At 43.3% G+C, this 23,653-nt stretch overlaps 1 protein-coding gene across 1 annotated transcript in view; it reads right to left on the bottom strand.

The window, feature by feature from the left end:
- Window positions 1–14,780, bottom strand: part of Ccbe1 (collagen and calcium binding EGF domains 1) — a 63,764-nt gene extending 48,984 nt beyond the window's left edge. The window contains exon 1 of the mRNA XM_032885505.1: window positions 14,684–14,780. Within this exon, the coding sequence (XP_032741396.1) occupies window positions 14,684–14,780 (97 nt within the window). The remainder of the gene's footprint in view (window positions 1–14,683) is intronic.
- Window positions 14,781–23,653: the final 8,873 nt, after the last annotated feature.

Below are 23,653 nucleotides of genomic sequence, written 5' to 3'. Positions count from 1 at the left end.
ACCTCAGAATGGCATGCCAGGGTACGTGGTGGAGAGGCATTGGTGGCAGAGACCTCCATAGAGGAGTTATATATGGTAGGCAGGGTAACTCGCTGATACTGACTACCAGCTTCACTACTAGCTTGCTTGAACCCAGTAGTTTCTCAACTGGGAATCTAAGCTCCCCTCCAAGTAATGGTTCCCTTTATGCCTTATCCAGTAATTAATTAAGATAGCCTCAGGGTATATTGCAAACTTGAATTTACTTAATATGGAGGTCATGAGAGCCATAGCTCATGGCTAGAGGTTAATGGAAATGAATATAGACAGGGACATTTAGAAGGAAACCGAAATATCCAGAGGTAGAGTCTAGAGATGAAGAAGGCAAAAAAGACTGTGGGCACTGAAAAATGAGGGTGGGATCTGAAAATTTTTATAGGTACCCAAGACTTAACAACATGCTGGAGTAGAGAAGGAACCTAGAGAGGCCAGGCCTGAGGATAGGCACCTGTACTTGCAGCCACTTGGGAAGATGATACAAAAGGCCAACCTGGGAAATTCTGTCTCAAGATGCAAAACGGACTTGGTGTTTACTCACTGGGAGAGTCCCTGTGTAGCTTTTGGTCATGGTGTTCAATCACAGAAATGGAAAGCAAACAAGAGTAGTAGCTTTATAGAGAATGCTTTATTATGGGGTTTGCATCCATCTCTTCTACTGCTTACCTGTGTAAACCATAAGAGGGCAGAGATAGAACTCCAGCTGCTCCAAGCACTCATCCCAATGTCTGAATGATCACAGTCGTTCTGTCTGTTTTTTTTTTTTTTTTAAACTGAATTGAAGTTGGCTTGAATTCTTCTGGAAAGAACCTTAGATACTATTTATAAAAAGAGACTTCACGGCTCTCTCTCCTCTTCCTCTTCTCTCCCCCTCAACCTTATTTTATCTTTTCTCCTGTGGGCTCTCACTTTTCCTCCTTCCCTCCCTGTCTGTATTACAGAGAATAAAAGGAATTAGGGACTGGCAGAAGCAAAGGACTGACTCAAAATTGCCTGGCACATGGTAGAACCACAGCAGTGATCCTTGTAGGAAATAATGACGAATGGACTTGCTTCTACCATCTTCCGCCCCCCGGGGATAAGAGCATTCCATTTTATCTGGAGTGAATACCATCTACTCTGCTGTTTCTGATGAAGAATTGGAGCTGACACAGTTCAGGCAAGCTGTCCATTACTTACAGTGATGCAGCTGGACCCAGAATTTAGGGCCGTTTGGCAACTAGGTCACTTTATCTAAGCTACAAAGCCACCCCAGGACATTTAACATCTCTTCTTTGGAATCTGACTGAATCAAGTCCATGAATAAGTAAAAAGCATGGAGATGGTGTGTGTGTGTGTGTGTGTGTGTGTGTGTGTGTGTGTGTGTGTGTGTGTGTGTCAAGGTTATAGGTAACATTTAAGACTATCTTGGCTAATAGTCAGCTATGGATGGGGGCCCTACCTCTTACTGTTAGTAAAACTAACAGAAGATAACAGATTGTGGGAGGGAGAAGGCATAAAAGCCAGTTGTGTACAAACCCATGAGCCCACCATCTCCATTGGATACCTTGAAACTCATAACCAAACACACATTTTAAGTGCCATGAGACAGAATACAAAAAGTCAAGAATTTTAAAAGAGGCAGGGAAGCCCAGGTGGCAGGAAGGTAAGAGAAGGTGTGGAAGGCGATTAACATGTATTATATACATGATGAAGTTATCAAAGAACAAAATTTATTACAAGGAAAACCAAATGGACGCATTTATACATGCACTGTGTGACTTCACACACACATATACACTCACACACACATATACACACAAATAGAGAGAGGGAGAGAGGGAGAGAGGGAGAAAGGAAGAAAGGGAGAGAGGGGGAAGGAGAGAGAGAGAGAGAGAGAGAGAGAGAGAGAGAGAGAGAGAGAGATTGATTAAATAGTACAACAAATAATTGAATGTTGACCTTAGGCAAACCATGATAGATACCTCAGAGAAATGTAGAGTTATGAGGTAAAAAGATCCTGTACCATTGACAACACGATAAAGATTTATCAACATAAACATTAAAACAGTGGTCCTCAACCTTCCTAATGCTGCAACACTTTAATACAGTTCCTCATCACTCCCAACCATAAATTTTTTCATTGCTACTTCCTAACTGTAATTTTGGTATACATGGAAATATCTGTGTTTCTCTGTGGTCTTAAGGCAACTGCTGTGAAAGAGTCATTTGACCTCCCCCAAAAGGGTCATGACCCACAAGTTGAGAACCATTATTTTAAAAAAAATCAGAACATTCTCAAGATTTCAAAACAAACTCTATCCAACGCTTTCCAACAGATAGGGCCTACTCCCTCCTTCGTTACATGCACAGCACTTCTGGAAGTAGGGCTGAGCTCGGGCAGTGGGAAAAGGGTCTTGAATGGGCAGAATGAGCTAACATCCCAAATGAAGGGGTAGAGGAGAGAAGAAACCTGGAGCAGGTGAGACTGCCAAGAGAGAGATTGGAGCAAAGACTGCCTGGCTTCTGACAACTCCCCTAGCATCCTAACCCAAACTCCCTTCACCCTTGTAGTTCATGTCTGCCCCTGTTACGTGCCACCAAAGTTTTTCTCTTTTCCAGCTATCGCCGTAACATAGAAAAGACCCTGTTTAAAGAGATAAGTGTGAAAGGCTTTTGAATTGGGGATTCATTCCAGGTAGGCTCCTGTGAGTTATCAAAAATTAATCAAGTCAAAAATTAATTACTTTTTTTTTTATCATGGACACTCAGTCATTCAGAGTCACTCAGAGTTCAAACAGAAGCCTTCCTAGACCTATAGAAATTTCAGTTCTACTAAGAACAGTTGAGTGTCTGGGTGTTTTATAGCATTAATGAATTCTTTACTGGTGGCCCTGAGGAAGCCTTAGAGCCCAGGTCTAAACAAGATCCCGTTTGTACCAAGCAGAGCCAACCAAGTAAGGAGAAGGATCCAAAAACATGTTTTGGAAATGTGAGATGCTTTAAGTCATCCCTGGCCACTTCCAAGTGGCTCCCTGACAATGCCTTGTTACTATTCCTCTTCTCTTTGATTTTCCCTGTGGTTGTCAAAGAATCCTCCCATGGGCTCCATAGAAAGCTGAGTACTAACACTGGTAAACAACATGTTTGCTTCAAAGTTGGCCAGGCTAGCATTATTAACCATCTTGCCTCCCCCAGATATTTGAGATTCTTTTCCATCTGGTTTTCTAGGGTATTCTATGGCCAACTGACCCCTGAACTTGGCCAGAACAGTGTTGCATCCCTGACCTAAGTATGGCATTTAAGACAAAGAGGAAAACATGCCATATAATTCAAAGACACATGTAACCTTGGACATGAACCATGGCGGGCTCAGGATTGTTCACTCATGCATTCCAAACACCACCAGCAAGCCCACTAATGGAAGTGTTCATTGCTAAATTCTAAGAAAGAGCCAAGCAAGAGTCCATTAGGAGGAGCAGACACTAGAAGAGCCAAATTTTTCTATTATCAGCTCTTGGGACGGCTTTCAATTGAGAGGCATAACTCATGCCATAGAACTCCAGGCACTATGAGAAAATGAAGAGTCCCAACTACTGAGGTTCTCAGCACAGTAGGTAGCACTGCCAGCCCAGTCTCAGATACTGTGGTGGGGTGATGCTCTGTGGGAAGGGTACGAAGGGGTACTGTCTGGTGTGTGATTAATGACACCAGGCAAACATTCTCCTCTGACAGATGAAAGGTGGGTCACAGTGCCTGAGCTGCCACGTTAACACTGGGAGGATCTTGAGGTCACTCCAGGGATGGAGATATGTTTATGCTCGGCAGCGTGAGTTTAGGTATATACAACAAAAGACTCTCAAAGGAGTCATTGCTGCATCTTGATAAAGGGGCTGCATATAGATACTCTGCATATCAGATCTTTACATTAAGATTCACAACAGTAGCAAGATCACAGTTATGAAGTAGCAATGAAATAGTCTTTACGTGGGGGGTGGGCATCACCACAACATGTGGAACTGTATTAAAAGGTTCCAGCACTAGGAAGGTTGAGAACCACTGTGTTAGAGACTTCCTTTTTGGGCCAAGATCTTCTGACAAGCATGGAAAAGTCTATCAGGAAAAGTCAGTCTCTGTGTTATAAAGCCATGGACCATTCCCACACTAGTCAGCTCTACAAGGCAGGGCTTAGCCACCCCCTCCACAACCACCCCAGGCAGAGACTGCAAGTTGTGAACAGAAAACTCATAGGAAATGTTGCAGCATTGTTCTGAGGACCACCTAGACCACACACAGGCCCAAGGATGATCTAACAGTGCTGGTCAGAATCTGGTCCTGCTTTGAAATTGGGCTGATAGCTCATATCCTGAACATCTGGTCTCAGGAGAATGCCATCCTGCAGAGCCTTGAAGACCCATGAAAACACCATTTCCCTCTTTGTGCTTTTATCTGAGTGATCACCAGGAGCAAATTCCACACTACTTTCCTGTATTTCCATGGTCACATCAGTGGAGACAGTCATTAGTCAAACATCAGGTTGGAAGTTGGGCATGACATTTCACTTAGGTTTGGCACTGTGCATAGACATGGTGACTTTAGTCAGCCACCATCTCTAGGGTGTCTAGAAGTCTTCAGCAAGTATAGGCCCTGGAATGATGGTAGGCCCTGGGATGATGGCCTCTTCCATGTACCAAATGGTCAATGATGTTCTTTAAGTATCCATCAGCCTTCTTAATGAAGCAGCTTTGCCAAGACTGGGCCAGGTGGAAAAGACTTCCTCTGGAAGGCATGTGGTGAAGGAAACAGTACCCGAAATGGGAAACACTTATTTTCTTTCCCCATGCATCTCCTTGGACTGTTCTTGACAGAAAAGAGTCAAGAAGCAGAAGGGAAACCCAAGCTTTGGGTCTTCCTTTCCTTCTTCCAAAGACAGTGGCCCTCCTGTGGGCAGATCTCACAGCCTGGCGTCAGCGAAAACTCTGAAAGGGTGTGGAAGACCTCTGTTGACAGTAGCACACAGGGCTAAGTCATAAGGTAAGATGCTGCTATCTCTCAACATCCTCAGGACCACAGAGAAGGTAAGGTGTGTGCAGCTATCGCTGTTGTACGGGACAATAAATTTATCGGACAGTTTTGGAATCTTGCCTGAGATTGTCTGGTGAGGAGGGTTAGACCAGGGTCTCAGTGGCCCAGGTGTGAAGTGTGGTTGGACTTTGAATGAAAAGAGATACACATGTGGACGCCTCTATGCCTTGGTGGGGAAGTAGCAAGAGGGCTTGACTGGAACATCTGGCTGATGATGCTTCTGGGGACTGTGTGCTGGCTGGGTCTGTACCCCTTCCCCTCCCAGGATGGTGTCTTTCCTTCCACACGTGTGGTTTTAAAAAGGGCCCGTGGTTACTATACTGAACCAAGAAAGTGAAAAAGGCCAGTTTGTCCTTCCTTAAACGTAAGTTGGGACTATGGGGAAGTTAACAGAACATAAGTCAGGACTATGGGGGAAGTTAACAGAGGAAGTATGTTTAAAGCTAGGGACTTGATTTGATGTTCAGATGAGGTGAGTGGGCCAACAAGAGGCATGCTCAAACCTTTACCTGCTCAGGGGAGGGGAACACAGATTTTTCCTATTATTAAAATTTCAGTTCTATTGTCTTCTCCCGGTAGCCTTCCTTGAATTCCTGTCTCCCACTAAAGGGGTTTCTGTCTTCTCAGAACTTCCTCATTTTCCACTATCCATGCCAGTCTGGGGTATTTAAGTGAAGAGGGGGAAGAGCAGGGTTTTCAGTCTTGGCTACATGCTAAAAGCTACTAGGGGAAAGTTCAGAAAGAAGTCTTTTCTTTTTTTCTTTCTTGTTCTTAGCTTTTCAATTAAGAATAATCTTACCAAGCTTCAACCATGGAATAATTAAGTCACAATCTCTGGTCTGGAACCAGGCGCCATCCATTCACAAACCACCCAACACTGAGTAAGGGTGCAATGTCATGGACTCTAGGCCTCCTGTAGTGCTGTCCACAGCCCCCACCTGACCCCTACCCTTACTCTTCATCAGTATCTTACACTCTTGGCAACTCCCTGTGGAATCTGGGAATATGGTTTGCTTTTATATAAGGTAAGGGTCTGACCAGTCTAACCCAGTGACTTCCTTCGGCAAACGACTTGAAGGCAACAATCGCATTTTCCGAAATTAACATCTCAAGAGAGCAACAGGCTGTGTCCCTTCTTATCTCCTGCTTCTAATTAAGAAGGCTTCAGCCAGATTCCTTTGTGTGACTCTAGAGGCCTCGGCCTTGTAAATGGCACACTTTCAATTGTTTATCTAAACAGAGGTGAGCCAGAGAGCAGCTGGCAGCCACACACACATGCCCAGTGTTCTTGAACTGGAGTTGCAGCCTTGGAATTTTTGAGCTTACATGACTTGGCATTGTGGGTTTAATTTCCTCTAGGGGAGGGGGGGAAAGGCCCATCAGGGACAAAGGCATAAATTCCATTTCTGAAAGGGAAGGTTTGTCAGAGAGGAGCTATACAAACACCATGCTGGTCCATTGGCGGCAAATCGGTTGCTAGGATGCTGAAATCAAATAGTCTTAAGTCTCTGGCAGGGGGGAAGAGTTGCTGAAGTTATTCCAGCTTTGAGCTGTCTCTCCCATCCGAGGACACATAACATTCCACGTTCCTCGTGAACAACAAATTCCCTTACGAAGCGACAGAAACTTCTAAACAGCTCTGCAAAAGTAGCAAGGGGAGAGGCTATCTTCAGACTTATGCCCTGCCCTGCTTTCCCTCTCTGTAGCAAAGGGTTTATGCCTGTTCTATTGAAGGGCTAGCTTGTGGTGAGGCAGTGACACCACTCAGCTAGGGGCACAGACGGTAGCAGCGTATGAGAGATCTGATCTGCCCAGGTGGAAACTGAGTTCCCACACGCATACCATCAAGTGTCATTGGCAGCAAGGGCACTGGAAAGAAAATGTGGAAGTCAGGGTACCTGGGTAGCACGTACCAGAGACAGCGCTGTTCTTCACACTGAGTATATGCTATGAACGTACACACTCTGTCAGTACACCAAACCATAGGACAGTGTTGTGGAAGGGCATTAGATTAGGAAGCTGAAGGTTGTAGGGGGTGAGCTTATTCCTTGGCCAGCTTATGCCACAAGCAGGTGACTGGGATGGAATTTGTGCCCAGGCATCCCTGACTCCAAGCCCAGGTTCCTAATTATTCCTATAACACAACCCCTCTATTCAGAGCCTGACATCTGAACATGTCTGCCTACAACCATCTCTACTGCTGGCTATTTTAACTCAGACCTTAAAATCTCTTACCTTCACCATTTTTAGATTCTCTCGAGTTTCCTGCTCCCACACCTGTTCTCTACTGTGTCAGGTGAAAACACAAACACAAACACACACACACACACACACACACACACACACACACACACTATAATCTCTTGGTGCTCACTGTTTGGAAGTCCCATCTGAATCTCTTATAAGCACAAGGAGCCCTACTCACTCTTTTCTCTATCACCCATCATTGATCCAGTCACAGCCACTAGCCTGATAAATAGCTTACTCTTCATGGAAGGGCCTCATCTCTACACCTTACTGTCTACCCACTGGCCCAAGCCAGAGATACCCTCTGTAAAACACACTCTCCTTCTTCCTTCAGATCTAATTTGTTGACACACTCATTGTTCCATGTGCGAGCTTTTAGAAGGCAAGAGTCTCATCTGGTTCATCTCTGCAATTTCCTCGGGATCTGGCCAAAGTAAGTGCTAGGCATATTTTAGACTGAATCCCAAGGGTGGAGAAAAGTTACCGAGATCATTGAGTTTTTGACAACTAAATAGATATGCATGGGGCCTCGGTGTAATCAACCTAAGCAATTCTATGCTAGAATTCTTGGATTTTATGGATCTCTGGTATAACTCCAAGACACTAGATTTAAATAATTGAATTCTAGCTGTATGCATGTTTTCTTGGTTTTGTAATCCAGTTTTATTCCACTGAAAAGTATTTTCCTTAGCAGAACTCAGTCATTATTAGTTAGCAATATCAGACACACAAATATCTACCCTTTTCTTTCCTAGCCTGAAAATAATTCTCTTTATAAAGGATTTGACTAACCATTACTATTTTCACTTATTTAAAGAGTGGAAGCCTAGATTATATTGACTAGCAAATTAAACTGGTCGTGGCCATGCTTACTAGAAGTAGTATCCTTAGGCAAACTCCATACCAGTTTAATTCTCTCAAGTGACACTGCTTTGGAGCCTAAATCCTCCTGCCTACCTCACAGGGACTAGGATCTTGCTAACTTCTTCGTACAATCCAGTCCCTCTCTCACTGATGTCTTTTTTGCTCTCCAAGCTATGCAGGCTGTGGCCTCCTTCCTCTTAACCTCCTAGAGTATTTGTTTTCTGTGCCGCTCTGGCTGTGTGAAGGCCATGCTGCCAATCACAGTGGAAAGGTTACTGTTAATGAAAGGGAAATCCATAACTTCTTCCTTGCTGTGGCAGGAATGCAGCCTGGGACACTGGGAAGCAGACTCACTTCCAAGGTTACTTCCTCATTGCAGAATAGGAAGGCTATACTACCTGGATCAGATGGCCACTCTGTGTTCTGCCAGCTCCCAATGTGTATGAAAAAAAAAAGTCAGAATATCTTGATAACCCCGGAAGCTTACCAGGGAGATGGAAGGAATAGTGGGAAGTACAGAACTCTGCGTCATTCTAACTCTGAACGGCTGAAAACAATGGTCTGGCTGCTAGGCTCCTCATGATGAAGTATTCAAACGAAACCTGCAACCCAGAGATAGCCCAGACGGAGAAGAGGGGCCATTGCTGGGCTTGATGCCATGGCTTGCACTAGTTATGTTATTGAATGTTTATGCTAAACTTGCGCTATCAACAGATGTGTATAGACACAGAATTTGCAGGCACGGGAAAACCTACTTAAACATTCCTTTCAACCATGACCAAGTAGTGTGAACATAGACATCCTGCTTTAGATTAGCCACTGTGCACCCCCGCCCCCGATATGAAAAATAAGACACACAAATCTGATTTGGCAAGAGATCAGGAGACTTGGAGAACCAGGGCTTTTTTTTTTTTTTTACTAAGTTACCCAATTTCATATCTTCTAAACTAATTAATAAAGGAATGTTAAGACGGAAACAAAAGAGTCATTCGGAATAAAAGATAAATACTAGTAGAAATTTGGGCTACAGAGACCTATGCAGCAAAAGACTAGATTTAAGGCTAATAATCCTGGATTCTGGGTCACAAAATAGAGATGGATTTGTTCTCATGGAGGTTGACATGGGAGTTAAGACATGATTAAAAAGCACGTTTAGCAGTGTGAATTCTAGTTCAAAATGGAGTGCGAATAAGGTTAGGATAATTCGAGGGGAGACTGCTTGCACAGAAATTAAACTACAAGTGCTTGGGTGAGAGTAGCAGAGTAGAGGAACAGTGAGATCAAAGGGCAGAAAGTCTTGTAGTCAAACACAGCAGAGACATGAAGACTGAGTAGCATTCCTCCAAAAATCTGTGTGCACCGAGGAACCTGCATATAATCTCCCTGGGAAGTAAAGTCTATGGAGATGTAAATAAAGACTGAGGGGACCTCATTCCAGATCTAGTAACCATGTTTTAATGAGAGACTGAAAGTGTGGAAAGAAGGTAGACGGAGGCACGGGTTGGTAGGAGTTACCCACATGTCAAAAACGAAGACAAAACAAAACAGAACACCAAAACCCCAAAGCACCCACCAAGGACTACTGCATTCGTCAGCATCAGGTGAAGAGAGGTATACGAGAGTTCCTCCCTCGAGGCTTCCAGAAGGACTTAGCCTAATTGACATCTAGACGTCAGACTTCCGATATTCCAGACATTGATTGACCCACTCCATTTCTGATGCCCATGGCCATTGCTCATGGCAGCTCAAGGGAGCTAAGGTGCCACCCCACTTCCTTAAGGGAGGAAGAGGAACAGATACCTTGAGCTAGAGCAGTGGCCTTCAGTGGAAGGACAGAGCCAGTGTGTAGCAACCTTTCCAGATGGCTGGGGGCGCTCTACCGACCTACACATATGAGGCAGGTTCCCATCACAGGAACTAGGAGACTGAAGGTCAAACAACCATTACCTCTGAGGAGATAAAACTGGAGACTATCGAGCTCCATCTCTGCTTTTGGTCAACGGATTATTACTGTCCCCAGAAAGAAGCACTGGTGAGCACAACAATGTCAGGTCCACTTCTCCTCAACCCCTTTTCAGTGGTTTCCTTAACTCAAGCTTCTCTCTGGCTCTATTCTTTTGTATGCACAGGCAGCCTTCACTGTGGCATTTACTGGAATTGCTGATTCCCGTACCCGCATCCTTAGTCTGACCTCCTAATCCAATCCAAGTCCAGTTTCCAATGACCCCAAGAAATCATCACCAAGGGATCTCAGAAACTGCTCAAGTCAAAACATCTGAAAAGGAGCCATCCGTGTTTTTTCCAAAACCAACATCTTCAGAGTTTCTTGTCTTGTTTCTCTAAACTGTCTTGGCTTAAATCCTGATTCACTCACTGTTTCCGAATGTCAAACCCTGTCAGCATCCATACGCTGGCTTCTGAGGCTCTTTATATTCCCAACCCACTCTACTTTCCAGCCCGTTTCCCCATGTGTGCTGATGTGGACCTGCTGTGAGCAGGCTCCTTTACTGTCCTCGCCTCACACTACAGTAGTCCAGATCCATTTATCATCTAATGACGACCGCCACCCAAACTTCAGATACCAGGGTCTACCACAAATCCAACTACATTGAGCACATTCTTAACAATGTGTGTGTGGCCAGAATTTCCCTTGTGACTACAACTGATTATCAACTCATCTTAAACACTCAGGCCTTTCTTTATGCCCTTCTTTTTAAGAGTACTCTCCAGGTGAAGTATTACAATGATTAGTGCTGCCATGGGACAAAGGAAAATTCCAGCACTGCAACAAGAGCTTGGGTACTGAGGTCAGACAGACCTACTGTGGGGACATACTAGGGTTAAGATGCTTCACAAAAGGGTTGTTTACACACAGACTATTCACTATCTGTAGAAATAGAGAGTGAGAAGAAGTTCCTAGATAAAATATTCCCTCCACATCCCTCCCAGTGACCTAATTCTTCCAGAAATACTGAAGTCAAATTTAAATTACATTGGCCCAGCTGCCTAGAGGTGAGCAGCTGCCTGTTGGGTGACACCACCACAGTCTTCTTTGTCATTTGCTTTGTCTCCTTCAGGTCTGGGGACAAGCAGACATAAAGTTCCATAGCACAGTATTTTGTTTGTTTTGCTTTTTTGCTTTTTTTTTTTTAATGAATTAACCTAGATTTGCTTTTTCTGTAGCTCACAAATCATCCGCTATCACAGACTGTCAACATTAGGTATGGGCTGTCTCAGTATGTCCGTATTTGTCAGCATGGTCAGCATGGTCCGCTGCCTCTTGTAGATGACCTAACCACTAAAATCAATATCTCTATGATATGCAAATCAGGATGGAAATCAAATGCTAATATGTAGTGGCTGTGATGGACAGTCAGCTACCTCATCTAGGCTTTTAGGGGGGCCACTTACCTATCAACTGCTGTAATTAACATGTGAAGTAAGGTCCTAGTAATTCTCTTTATCCAGAGACAGGAGATCAGTACTAATGGAGTACTAGCATTTCTATTTTGAATGTAATTAATACCAGGAGACAAAATAGAAAAGGCAAAACAATGACGAATTTTTTTCCTTTAACCAGAAATCCTCATGAGCACACACTGAAACAATGAGTGTTTGGACCCATTTTGAATCTAGCACATTTCTGAAGCTCACGGCAGGCAGCATACCGCATGGCAGAGAACCTTTGCCATTCAGTGGAAAATGTGCCGTTTCATATGGGAAGGAATTAAAAACAGCTATTCTGCAGTGCTTTTATAAACTTTCCTGCATCTAGGTAGACTCTTCTCTATGAAAAGTACTTTTAGATAGGATTGATTCATTGACTGAGTACCGTTTCTTCTGGGCGAGAAAGAGAAATAGTTAACTCGAGCCGGCACATTTTTAAATGGATGGCGTGAGGGTGGCTTAAGGGGAAGGCTGGGAGAGAAAAAGACAGCAGCTCTTGGACTAGGATGCTGGGCTGTCAGAGGCAGGAAGCTAGTCGAAAAGCCAGTGGCATCCATGCTCCAGGCCAGGGTGACGCATGGAGAGCCAATATTGAAATATGAGTCCTCGTCAACGTAGAATCTAAATGCTGCGGACATTGAGGAGTCCAGCATGGCAAACCTCCTCTTCTTTAGCCTTGAAGGACAAATGCACTCTGGAATCTGCTCAGCAGGGCCCTCTGCTGCTGCTCTGTGGATGCTGGAGAGGGCCGGGCTGTCTGCCATGTCTGTCCTGAGGAAGGGTTCTCTGTGGGTAGTAGTTTGGGGAGTTTCACTTCACGATGCTGTTTCCGTTGTGAAGGATACTGTGATGTTTTCTCTAGATGGATGCCCAAGTTTAACACAGTGAAATGAACCACTAGTCTGCGTAATAGGTCTTCTTTTTCTTCAAGTTGCCTATTATAGTTGAGTTTCGTTGAAGATCTAAAGTCATCCTTTCCCTCTTAATCAGGTAGGTTATGACATTACAAAAAGTATGCATACATGTGCAGAGACACACCACAGGTTGATTAAGAGGCTCTTTTGTTTTGTGACGGTGTCTCACTATTGCATCCCTAGTCGGTCTGGTGCTTATTCTGTAGATAAGGCTGGCCTCCCGCTCATAGAGATCTGACTTGCTTCTTCCTCCCTAGTGCTGGGATTAAAGGCAAGAGCGTCTTAAAATGCTTTCGCATGTAGAACCTGACTCCATGGGCAGCATCTAGAGCGGGCCTGAGATTCCTCCTAAGAGAGAGCTGCTGAAGGCATTAATATTGTCCCCTCTCTGTGAGCAATGTTTGATTGTCACGTGCCACAAGAGCACTTTCCAGTGTCTTCAGACTTCCTTCCTAGCAGCTGAGACACTGATGACAGTGTCAATGTTGCTATGCTCATGGCTTGTGCAGGTGGAAGCCACACAAGCTGTCTACTAACTGACTGCAATTTCATTGATACTGAAATGCAAAAGACTGAGAAGTGCTGACGGCTAAGAAAATAAACATCTTCTAGTTCTAGGGAACTTGACCCTTTCCTCAAGGTGCTGTTCCCCTTCCTGGGTGCATCATAGTTGAGAAGCCCTTCCTCTTCTATGAGAGGGTTCAGCCTTGAAGGGATCCACCCATGGCAGCACTGGAGCAATGGTACCAATTAGGAATTCTGAAGGAAGAGACTGATCTCACTCATCAGCTGTGGAGAACAGAGCTGGGCATCGGATGACTGTATGATTGGGTTAGGTGTTTGGGGGCCACCTATAGGTTAAATAACCACAGAAGAGAAGAAAGGCAGAGCAGAGCAGACCCAGACAGAAGCCACAGGAAGCAGGCATTTAAAGAGACCCAAGAAAACCATCTTAGCTCTTGATTCTTGCTCCCGTGAGGCTCGTTGGTGCATTTTCTGTCTTTGGTTTTAGTGATTGGTTTTTGGTCTTCCAATGAACCCCCATTTTCACTCAAGGGGAGAGTACTGGGGATTATATTTGTAGCAGCAAGAGACACAGCATTGGCGCTGTAGACCCCTCAGGACAGAACTCAGTGGTGTCCTGGGAATGCTCGCAGGATCTCAGCAGGACTGGCACAGGTAAGTGAGAATCCAGGCCCTTCAGGTGCCCTCACTTGGAAACTTTCCAGAACTCTGTTCAAGGACATGGTGTACTTTTTGAGTTTAAGCTGATGTATTGAGGAAGGAAATGTCTGTATTATTGAGAAATACTATTTTTGGGTGGCGGAAAGAAAGCAAACATAGAGCTCACAGGAGGACAAAAGTTGTCATTTTTTTTCTCAACCCCCCAACCCCATACCCCATCTCACGCCTAGAGCAGAGAGACTGGGTAGGCAGGTGTCAGTCTTTCCCAATGGAAACCACTGCTTCCCTCTGTGATTCTTATATTTTACTTTTTAAATTGATGTCCCTTTAGCTGTCTCCAAAGTTGACGTGTGGTCCTGTAAGATAACTGATGAGACACAAACAAAAAAGGGCGAGCCCTAGAGATGCAAGAAGGAGGTCACAGAGAGAGCGTGAAACCTGAGAAAGTGGATGCCTGTCACAATCCAGTCTTGTCTATGACGAGCCATGCTGGTGTTGACACCAAACACAGCATGCAAGAGAGACAGGCGCTTCTACTCCTAAGAACTGCCCAGACCTGTAATCCCCACACCAATCCTACCAAGTGTGTACACACTGGCTTTTTTCTAATGCTGGCTATTACGATGGTTCTTGTGTCCATGTTTTCTCAGAACTCTTCTGTTCCAGTTTCTGGTGCCACCAATTCATACTACCTGGTGTGGTTATTCATTTGGGTGGTTGGCACAGGAAGTTCTGATAGGGCTTGTGTCAGATGTGAGTAGAGAGTAGATCAAGGTAACGTGCATCTGATGAAGCGACAGAAAGAAACCCTACACAAACAATCAAGATGGTCCTGGGCTACCCTTCCCCTGGCTCTGATAATCATCTAGGAAGGGAGAAATCAGAATACAGAGGAGCCAGCATCCGGCATCAGCCTCCCTGGCTACTGGAGCTGTCTCTGCCGCTTTCAGCTTTGATGTGGGCAAGTTCCTCAAACTCCTTAACTGCAGGAGTGGAGCGAAACTTATGCCCCTCGCTGGCCATGCTTTCATGTTTAATAAACATTTTCACTCTTTTCTAATTAGCTTTGCAGAATACGATTGCCCTTATTCATAGAAGTCATATGAAAAGGGGGACCTGGATACAGAATTTCTTCTTCAAAGAGACCTCTACTCTTCTCTCTCCCACTAGGGATGCAAATATTTCCGACACTTCATTAAGGGAGGCAGATTAAAAAAGACCTAGGGCAAATGAGAAAGGCCAGCAAGTATGCCAAATGGGGCCAAGGAGCCAATGTTTGTTGTTGCAAAGGCGCCTCCCTTGGTGCCTAGGGATAGGTGAGAGTCATTAACATTCCACTGAAGGGGCAAAGTGACCTGAGCAGAAGCGTGTGTGTGTGTGTGTGTGTGTGTGTGTGTGTGTGTGTGTGTGTGTGTGTGTGTGTGTGTGTGTGTCTGTGTGTCTGTGTGTGTGTGTGTGTGTGTCTGTCTGTGTCTGTGTCTGTGTGTCTGTGTCTGTGTGTGTGTGGGGTGGGGTGGGTGGGGTGTTAACACATTTTATCTGGCTTACCCTTCTGTTCTGACTCACCATTAGGGCCTGTTTCCCTTCCTAAGGAATAATTTGGCTTACTACTGCGACCACCCTAGCTTGCCAGTCAACCTTCTACTTAACTGATATTCACATTCTGACTGGTTGCTCATACTCAAGACTCCTTGGAGGCCAGTTCCCACAACTGGGTAGGCGTGTGGGATAGGCAGCAGAGTGGCCAGGAGGATGGATGCCTTAGTGAGGGTCTGCTGTGGAAACCCACTCTACTATATACGAATAGTATCATATATGTCAAAGTGCAGCGTTCTAATGCTTCTTCATTAGAAAGCACTATATACTCCTCTTTCAAACCAATTCCACACTCAGGCTTAGGTCATCCCCACATAAGTAAAACACTAATTAAGCTTTACCTCAAACATCCCCAGCCCTCCCCTTCAGATACACATTCAACATTAAGATGCTTCAATCTAGTGCAGATTCTATATCATTAATTTGTGGTGAGGTTACCTCCTTAAAAAGCAACCACAAAAAGGAAAATATCACAAGTCAAAAATACATGTAATATACCTAAAATCTATGGAAAACCAAGATGCAGGCGATCAAAGGATTCCCATGAAGCCTATGGCTGATCAAAACCATCTCACATAAATCAGCCTAGTTTATAATACAGTTCTGAGTATTTGTGTTTTATGGAATGCTAGACCGAACCAAAAAGCCAGAAATGATTGTATGGATACCTTTCCGTATAGCCATAAAGATGAAAAAATGGCGCCATTGTCAGCAGAGGCATCCTGAGTATGAGTGAGGAGCTCTCTGGATGTTGGGCATCTCTGCTGAGCTTTCTGCAGGAGCCAGAGAAAACTGGATTGGCTGCAACACGCAACTTTCAACAGCCATTGTTTGAAGTAAAAATAAACTCCAACAGTTCCCATTTCATTATGGATTCATTTAATCATCGTGGAAAGAGGAGGCAGTGATAACATAGATGGCTTTTTAATCAGCTCCATTTTTCCCTGAAAGCTAGGCTGTGGTGACAGTGACCTGTCACCACACAGCAGCAGACAGGATTTATAGCCAAGGAGTTGACTCGTAGTTTTAAGGATTCAGTAGTCTGAAGGGTTTAGAGATTGTCAGTAACTCAACAGAACTTGATAATTTTCCCCAGTAGTCAGCCCGATAACTACTTGTTGAATGCACAGTCTGTTCTAAGCGTTGAGGGAGGTACGGGCCAACATCTACGCCTATCCCTAGAGTTTATGGTCCAAGAGGGAAGGATGAGTCTTACACCCTATAGTAAAAGGACATGTGTAGAAGGAACGTTGGCCAAATGTTAGTGTCCAGAGATGTCGGGGATCAGACTGCCGGACTAGGCAAAACTAGAGCCCTGCCCTGAGCAGATTCCTGAGAAGGGCTTGACCTTTTCAAAGAACATGTCCCCAGAAGACTGTTGCCTCATTGTCTAAGGAGAATATCTTGCAGTTTAATGATTCACCTTGGGCACTTCCCAGTACCCCCCCCCCCAAGCTTCAGTTCCTGCTTCAATTCCTGCTTCAGAGCTTTAAATGCTGTACATTCCTCTCAATAAACAGACCTTGACAAGGACACTGCTTGGTCTCGCTCCTCTTTCTCGCCCATTCCTCTTCAGGCTTGGATCCCCCTCGGTTCCTGTAAATTACGAAGCCCCTGCGGGCAGGGGCAAGTGGTGCCCGAACAGGGACCTGAACCCTGAGATGAGACTATGACAAACCTCCTCATGCCACTAAAGTTGAAATGTAAACAGGTACAATTTTCTACACAGCGATTTATGAGAAATGTCTTACAGTTTGATTGTCTCTCGGATTGAGGGAATCCCAACATCTAGGAATTTATTCCAACAAAATGATCATGAAGATTAAGGCTATTTTTAACTATTAAAAATTTTTAAAGGAAATAAATAATACCCAACTCTTCAGCATTGTTAAAGCAGGGACTGTGAGCCGTACGATGAAGAGCTGTGTGATTTGAGAAGGGAACAGTAGGGTAGTGTAGACTTAGCATGAGATGAGCTGGAAGGTGGGGTAACAACTTAAACAAATCACTTTATAATCTCACTTGAGATCTAGAAAACCTTCCAATCTAAATGTTAATATTTTTGTAGAATAACACGGTAATTTTTTTTGTTGTGAGTATATAAGAATTTTAAAAATTCTGTAAAAATAAAGCACGCAATCGTCTTACTTGATAAGAGAAAAAGAACAGTTCTTTAACGATTAAGAGTTTAGAGAGGCAAAGATTAAAACAGAGACTGAAGGAACACCCATTCAGAGCCTGCCCCACATGGCCCATACATATACAGCCACCCAATTAGACAAGATGGATGAAGCAAAGAAGTGCAGACCGACAGGAGGCGGATGAGATCGCTCCTGAGAGACACAGCCAGAATACAGCAAATACAGAGGCGAATGCCAGCAGCAAACCACTGAACTGAGAATAGGACCCCCGTTGAAGGAATCAGAGAAAGAACTGGAAGAGCTTGAAGGGGCTCGAGACCCATATGTACAACAATGCCAAGCAACCAGAGCTTCCAGGGACTAAGCTACTACCTAAAGACTATACATGGACTGACCCTGGACTCTGACCTCATAGGTAGCAATGAATATCCTAGTAAGAGCACCAGTGGAAGGGGAAGCCCTGGGTCCTGCTAAAACTGAACCCCCAGTGAACTAGACTGTTGGGGGAGGGCGGCAATGGGGGGGAGGGTTGGGAGGGGAACACCCATAAGGATGGGGGGGGGGGATGTTTGCCCAGAAACCGGGAAAGGGAATAACACTCGAAATGTATATAAGAAATACTCAAGTTAATAAAAAAAAAAAGAGTTTTTTATGTAGGTTACTTATTTTTAATTTATTTACTTATTTATTTATTGTTCATTGTGACTGAGACATCACAGAAACCATACAGAAGACATTTGTTCATAAATATAAAGGGTGAAAAATGGTCCTTTAATGTAAAAGTACTGTAAGAAAATTTAAAATCAGGGGATGGAGAAAATACAGTAAACTAGGTTTCTTGGGTCCTGCTCCAAGGATTCATGACTGACTTTTACCTGTTGATGGATTCACGTATCCTAGCTCAAGGTTGTTATACCCTAGAATTGATCCTGCCCTCTGGGCAGACAGAGAGCTCTGAACCTATCACCATGTTTTGGGAGACAAGGGTGTGACTAGTGACACCTCAGCCATGTGCTTTGACCCTGTGACCAGGATGATGGTTGATTCTAAACCAGATGGATAAAATGGGGCATTCCTCTGAACCCAAAGCAGTGTGGTACTGTTGAAAATGGAATGGATGCTGCGGAGAAAACATTCCCTCACACCGCAGTGTCTGAGGAAAGTGGTAAGCTTAATCGAATAAAATGTTTTGTTATTCTCAAATTCATTTAGTAATTATTTACTGACAGCAAGAACATCCCCTTTCTTGAAATAAGATTTCTCTTTTAACTCACAGCTTATATACTGGAGGGATATATTTGTACAGACACACACCTCTATATACAGGATGCTAGAATTCTTAAGAATTATTTTTATATAATTTAACATTTTATTATCATGTTATTATAAAGGTAATATGTGGGGCCAGCAAGATCGTTCAGTGGTTAAAAGCACTTGCCTATAAGCCTGATGATATGAGTTCAATCTTTGTAACCCACACGATAGAAGAGAACCAACTCCTGCAAGTTGTCCTTTGGCCTACACACACACACACACACACATACACACACACACACACACACACACACACACACACACCACACAGTATACACACACCACACAAAAAGCACACACAAACACCATACACCACACACATATACACCACATACATACACACATTGTACCCCCCACACATACACCAAACATCTGCTCCATTGTTCTTTTAGTGGGTTAAAGATTTTCCTCAGTATTTCCATTTTTTCCTCTCTTTGGATTTTGAACAAGGAAACACAAATGGGAACCTGTAGAGTATATCAAATGAACTTCTACAGAAATGAAGAACAGAGACCAATGAGAAGAAAGGACAGTGATGTAAGGAAGGGAAGGGAACTAGAAATATACAAAATTTGCTTTTTGAATTTGTTTCCTGACAGTTACAATGCTATACATGGCAATGTGCTTAAGAAGTATCCATAACTGTAAATGCAGAATATAGCTAATGTCAAACATCTTGTATAAAATGCACATTTTATTTTCTCATTTTTTGAGATCATGTGACACAACCACATGGTTTTCTCAGCCTAATTTTACAGGACAATATTTTCATTCAGCTTTTATTGTAATTTCTGATTGCTCCCCTCCCCCAATCTCCTTTTCCACTTTTAGATGAAATTTTCCTGTGTTCCATGCTATACCAACAAAGCCCATCCTAACCTCTTGCCTTGTTTTAAAACTTTTCTCAGAGTTAATTATTTAATCTGGGTTGTGAGGTATTTTTTGAGGCCTTTCACCATTGTGGGGGAGTCCAACCCCTAGGCAAGCAGTGGGTGCCCTATGCCAATATAGAAATAACTCTTCAATACAAGCAAGCCGCCCTAAAACTAATGGATTTTTCTGGATATATCCAGGAGAAACGGTTTTTATAGGAAATGCTTTGCTTCTTCTGAAGCCATGCTCCAAATTTTGCAGGAAACATTCCACTGGCAGAATTTCTTAACAGATATGAACTATAAAATTTTGGCATCAACAGAAATGAGTTCTAGGGATAAGTGGATTTTAAAAAGCTCAGCATATCTGCTTTAACAACAAATAAGGGGGAATTTTTATGTTACAGCATCATTTTGAGCATTCACTAAGTGACATCTTGCAATGAAGTTTCTGGCCAACCGCTGGGAATTTCACACACAGAGGGACAATGAGTCATCATCTTATGTGTTGGCTGATGGACAAAATATACAAAGTTGACTAAAATTCAGAATACAGGAATTGATGCTTCTTTCTAGGCCCTCTTCCACCAGAATCATGCACACCTTCCTTCTAGAATTTTGAGTTGAAGTGAACTCGATGATCTTTTAAATGCGCACCATATCTCTGAAACGCGTTCTTTCAAAGCCTGAAGATCTGCAAATACCAAACATTAACTAAGCCAAGGCCGTTGGGTTTTTCTCTTACTGTTGAATCTGAAATTTCTTCCAAAGCCTCATGTCTTGAATTCGTTTTTTTTTTCTTTCTTTCTTTTTTCTTTTTTTTTTTTCTTTTTTTTGGAGCTGGGGACCGAACCCAGGGCCTTGCACTTGCTAGGCAAGCGCTCTACCACTGAGCTAAATCCCCAACCCCATGTCTTGAATTCGTATGCCCCAAGCTGGCACCATTGCTCTGGGGACGTAGTACCTTTCAGAAGTGGTGCCTAGCTTGTACGAACAGGGTGCTGGGGCCAACCTTTCAAGGATGCATCTGCTCCATTTTCCGCCCTCAGACAGACCTCAGGTCTGTTTTGATGCCTGGTGTGGCTGTTCCCCATACTGTCCCATAGCCAGGCCTTCTCTGCCATGAAATGTCTCTGAAATTGAGATTCAAAATAAACCTTCTCCCTTCAAATTGTTTTTAATCAGGTTTTAGTCAGAGCAATACAAAGCTTAATCGCACACACTGAATGTGATCTTCAATAGAGTTTTATTTATTTTCAACCATCAGAGGGACAATAAAGCTATGTCTTGGAACCATATTCACCGACGGCTGAACTTGTCCAGTTGCTTAATCCATCTGTCCTCAGCTCTGGGCCAGAAGCACAGATTTTTTTACAGCCCTGAATGGGAATCGTTAGCTTTCATTGCCAACGATCTTCTGTGCTTGCATTTGCATTCAAGTGCTGCCCAACAGAGAGTGGAGATGACTATTTTTAAGCATGCAAGAATTTTTATAAAGTTCAAGATTAAGAGCCAAACTCTGAGAAGCATTACACTCATAAAAAAAATCCCCCAATTCTGAGATTGAGATGTATCAGGGCTGCGAGTTTGGATCTGAATCAGGATTTCAACACAGTTGCATTTTCGGAACAGATTTCTCTGGTTCTTGGTTGTGATGACAATCAAGAAATGCAGGCATGAATTATGTGGACTGAAGAAGACACCAGATCAAATATATCATTGTCTTTTTTTTTTTTTAATTTTTGAGAAAACATTGCCCAAACCACCAGGAGCTCAGGAGGGAATTCCAAGCGGATCTGGGAAAGCATAGACTTCAATGTCTCCTCTGCAGAGGCCATGTCTGCTGTGCCCTCCCCCTTCTATCCAGTCAGCCAACGCTCGCCCTCTTCTGAAGCCGCCTCACTCTAGGCTCAGGTGAAAATCCCACAGTTTCTAAAGGAATCTGATAGGCTTGCTGGCCTTTTCTCACAAGCCAAACCATCTTGCCAGTGGAACTGTTTTCATTTGGATTTTTGTTGTTAAGGTTTGAATGTGGGGAAAACGCTACAGGCAATCTGCGTGCTTTGCAGAATGAAAACTTTGTGAGTAATCCCACTTCCAAAACGTGAGTCCCTCAGACACAGTCAACTTTGTGGAGAAAAAGTTTTAATGTCATAGTTTTTCTAAAAAGAAAGTATAATACCGTAATATACAAATTTGAAAGTTTTAGGTATGAGTAAATGGTACCCATTGCATAATCCTATTTCTCATAAATGAAAATTATGTAAGACACACACACACACATACACTTATCTCAGTGTTTCTCAAACTATGGGTTGCAACTGACCTTTGGGGGTCAGACGACACTACCACTGGGGTCATCTAAGACCATTGGAAAACACAGATATTTACAATTCACAACAGTAGCAAAATGACAGTTATGAAGGAGCAACAAAATATTTATGGTTAGGAGTCACCACATGAGAAACGGCGTTAAAGGGTTGGTGCACTAGGAAGGTTAAGAGCTACTGTATATAATAAAAATTAATAAATTTAAAAAGTTGGTATTTCTTTCTGATGGGAGTTGCAACAGAATCTTGCTTGATATTCCAGGCTGGCCTGGTATTTATGGTGGTTCAGGTGAGTCTCCTAATCTTCCTGCCCCCATAAATCCTAATCTTATTTACCCCATAAATGCTGATATTATAGACACAGACACTGCTCCTGGCTTAAAATTGTATTATTTATGCCACTTCATTCCTGGCTTTAATTGAGAATAATAAATATTCACTGTTATTAAATATCTTGCGAACACATGACATTTATTGGTCACATTCTATTCTAGCAGAGAGGCTAACCATGGTCCAACTTCCTTTCTCCATGGTGCATTATTTATATAGTAGGAACTTCGATGATCACACATAAAATCCTTTAATTGGTATTGCCAACATGATTGCCAAATTGCCGTCCAGTTTTGGCATTGAGTACTCCAATCGGCACGCCACACACGGCCGTCCTCCACAACTTGCATTAGCACTGAGTACTGACCTTGTAAAATCGCCAGTTGAAAAGGTGTGTATTAAGATGCTGGTGTGGGAACAGTCGTTGGGAGATGACGTACTCCCAGCTTAGCTAGAGCTCAGTGGTGGGCATCTCAGTGCTGATAAAGATACCTTAGGCTCAGACCTGTGCTCAAAACCTGAGTCTCTCACTATATGGTCTTAAGTAAGCCACTCCACCTTTCTACATCTCTCTTCAACTGTATCTACAGCAAGGCATATGAGGTTTAAGTTTGATAATGCATATGAGGTGTTTAAGACTGTGCCTGGTTTATAGTATATGCCCGCCAATCATCTATTCATCTATTAACACCATTATAAAGCATATAGAACTTAAATACAATAATGACTTAGACTGGATGGTCCAGTGTTTTCACATATACTGATTTCATTTTTTCCCAAAGATACTCATGAATAATAATAATGTTAAATTCTTGTTAAAAAAAAAAGAAAAACCAAAACAACTTATGAAGCTAAGGAGGGGAAGGGTCTAAGGTAAACAAGGACACAGTCACAGTTCTCAGCTGCCCATCCCCACCCACCCACTGACACATTTTTATAGCAGTTTTCTGTGTTGGTAACTGAGCACTATGAGATACCCCGAGATATTTGTATGCAAAGCATCCTCCCAGGGCTAACACTTCCTCTACAGGCCTAGCTTTATTTAGGTAGGCTGTTTGAAAAATAGATCAGCTGTTGGATGGGAGATGATAGAAGGAAAGCTTTGGCATTGTATTTTTATGAGTTATAGCGAGGGGAAGGGGATAAAATCAATCTGTTTTGGTCCCTGGCTTGAAAACTGGGTTTTCAGAAAGCAGCCAGACCCTTTTTCTCAGCCTGTAGCCAGACTCATTGCTGCATCAAGGAATCAAAATTGACTTGCCTTCTTTGTATTCGGGTGGCTGTGCTCACATTTAGCTAGCTGGCTATGAAAC

Source organism: Rattus rattus, chromosome 15, assembly GCF_011064425.1.
Source record: "Rattus rattus isolate New Zealand chromosome 15, Rrattus_CSIRO_v1, whole genome shotgun sequence".
Taxonomy (NCBI): domain Eukaryota; kingdom Metazoa; phylum Chordata; class Mammalia; order Rodentia; family Muridae; genus Rattus; species Rattus rattus.
This window is presented reverse-complemented; position numbering and strand designations above follow the sequence as displayed.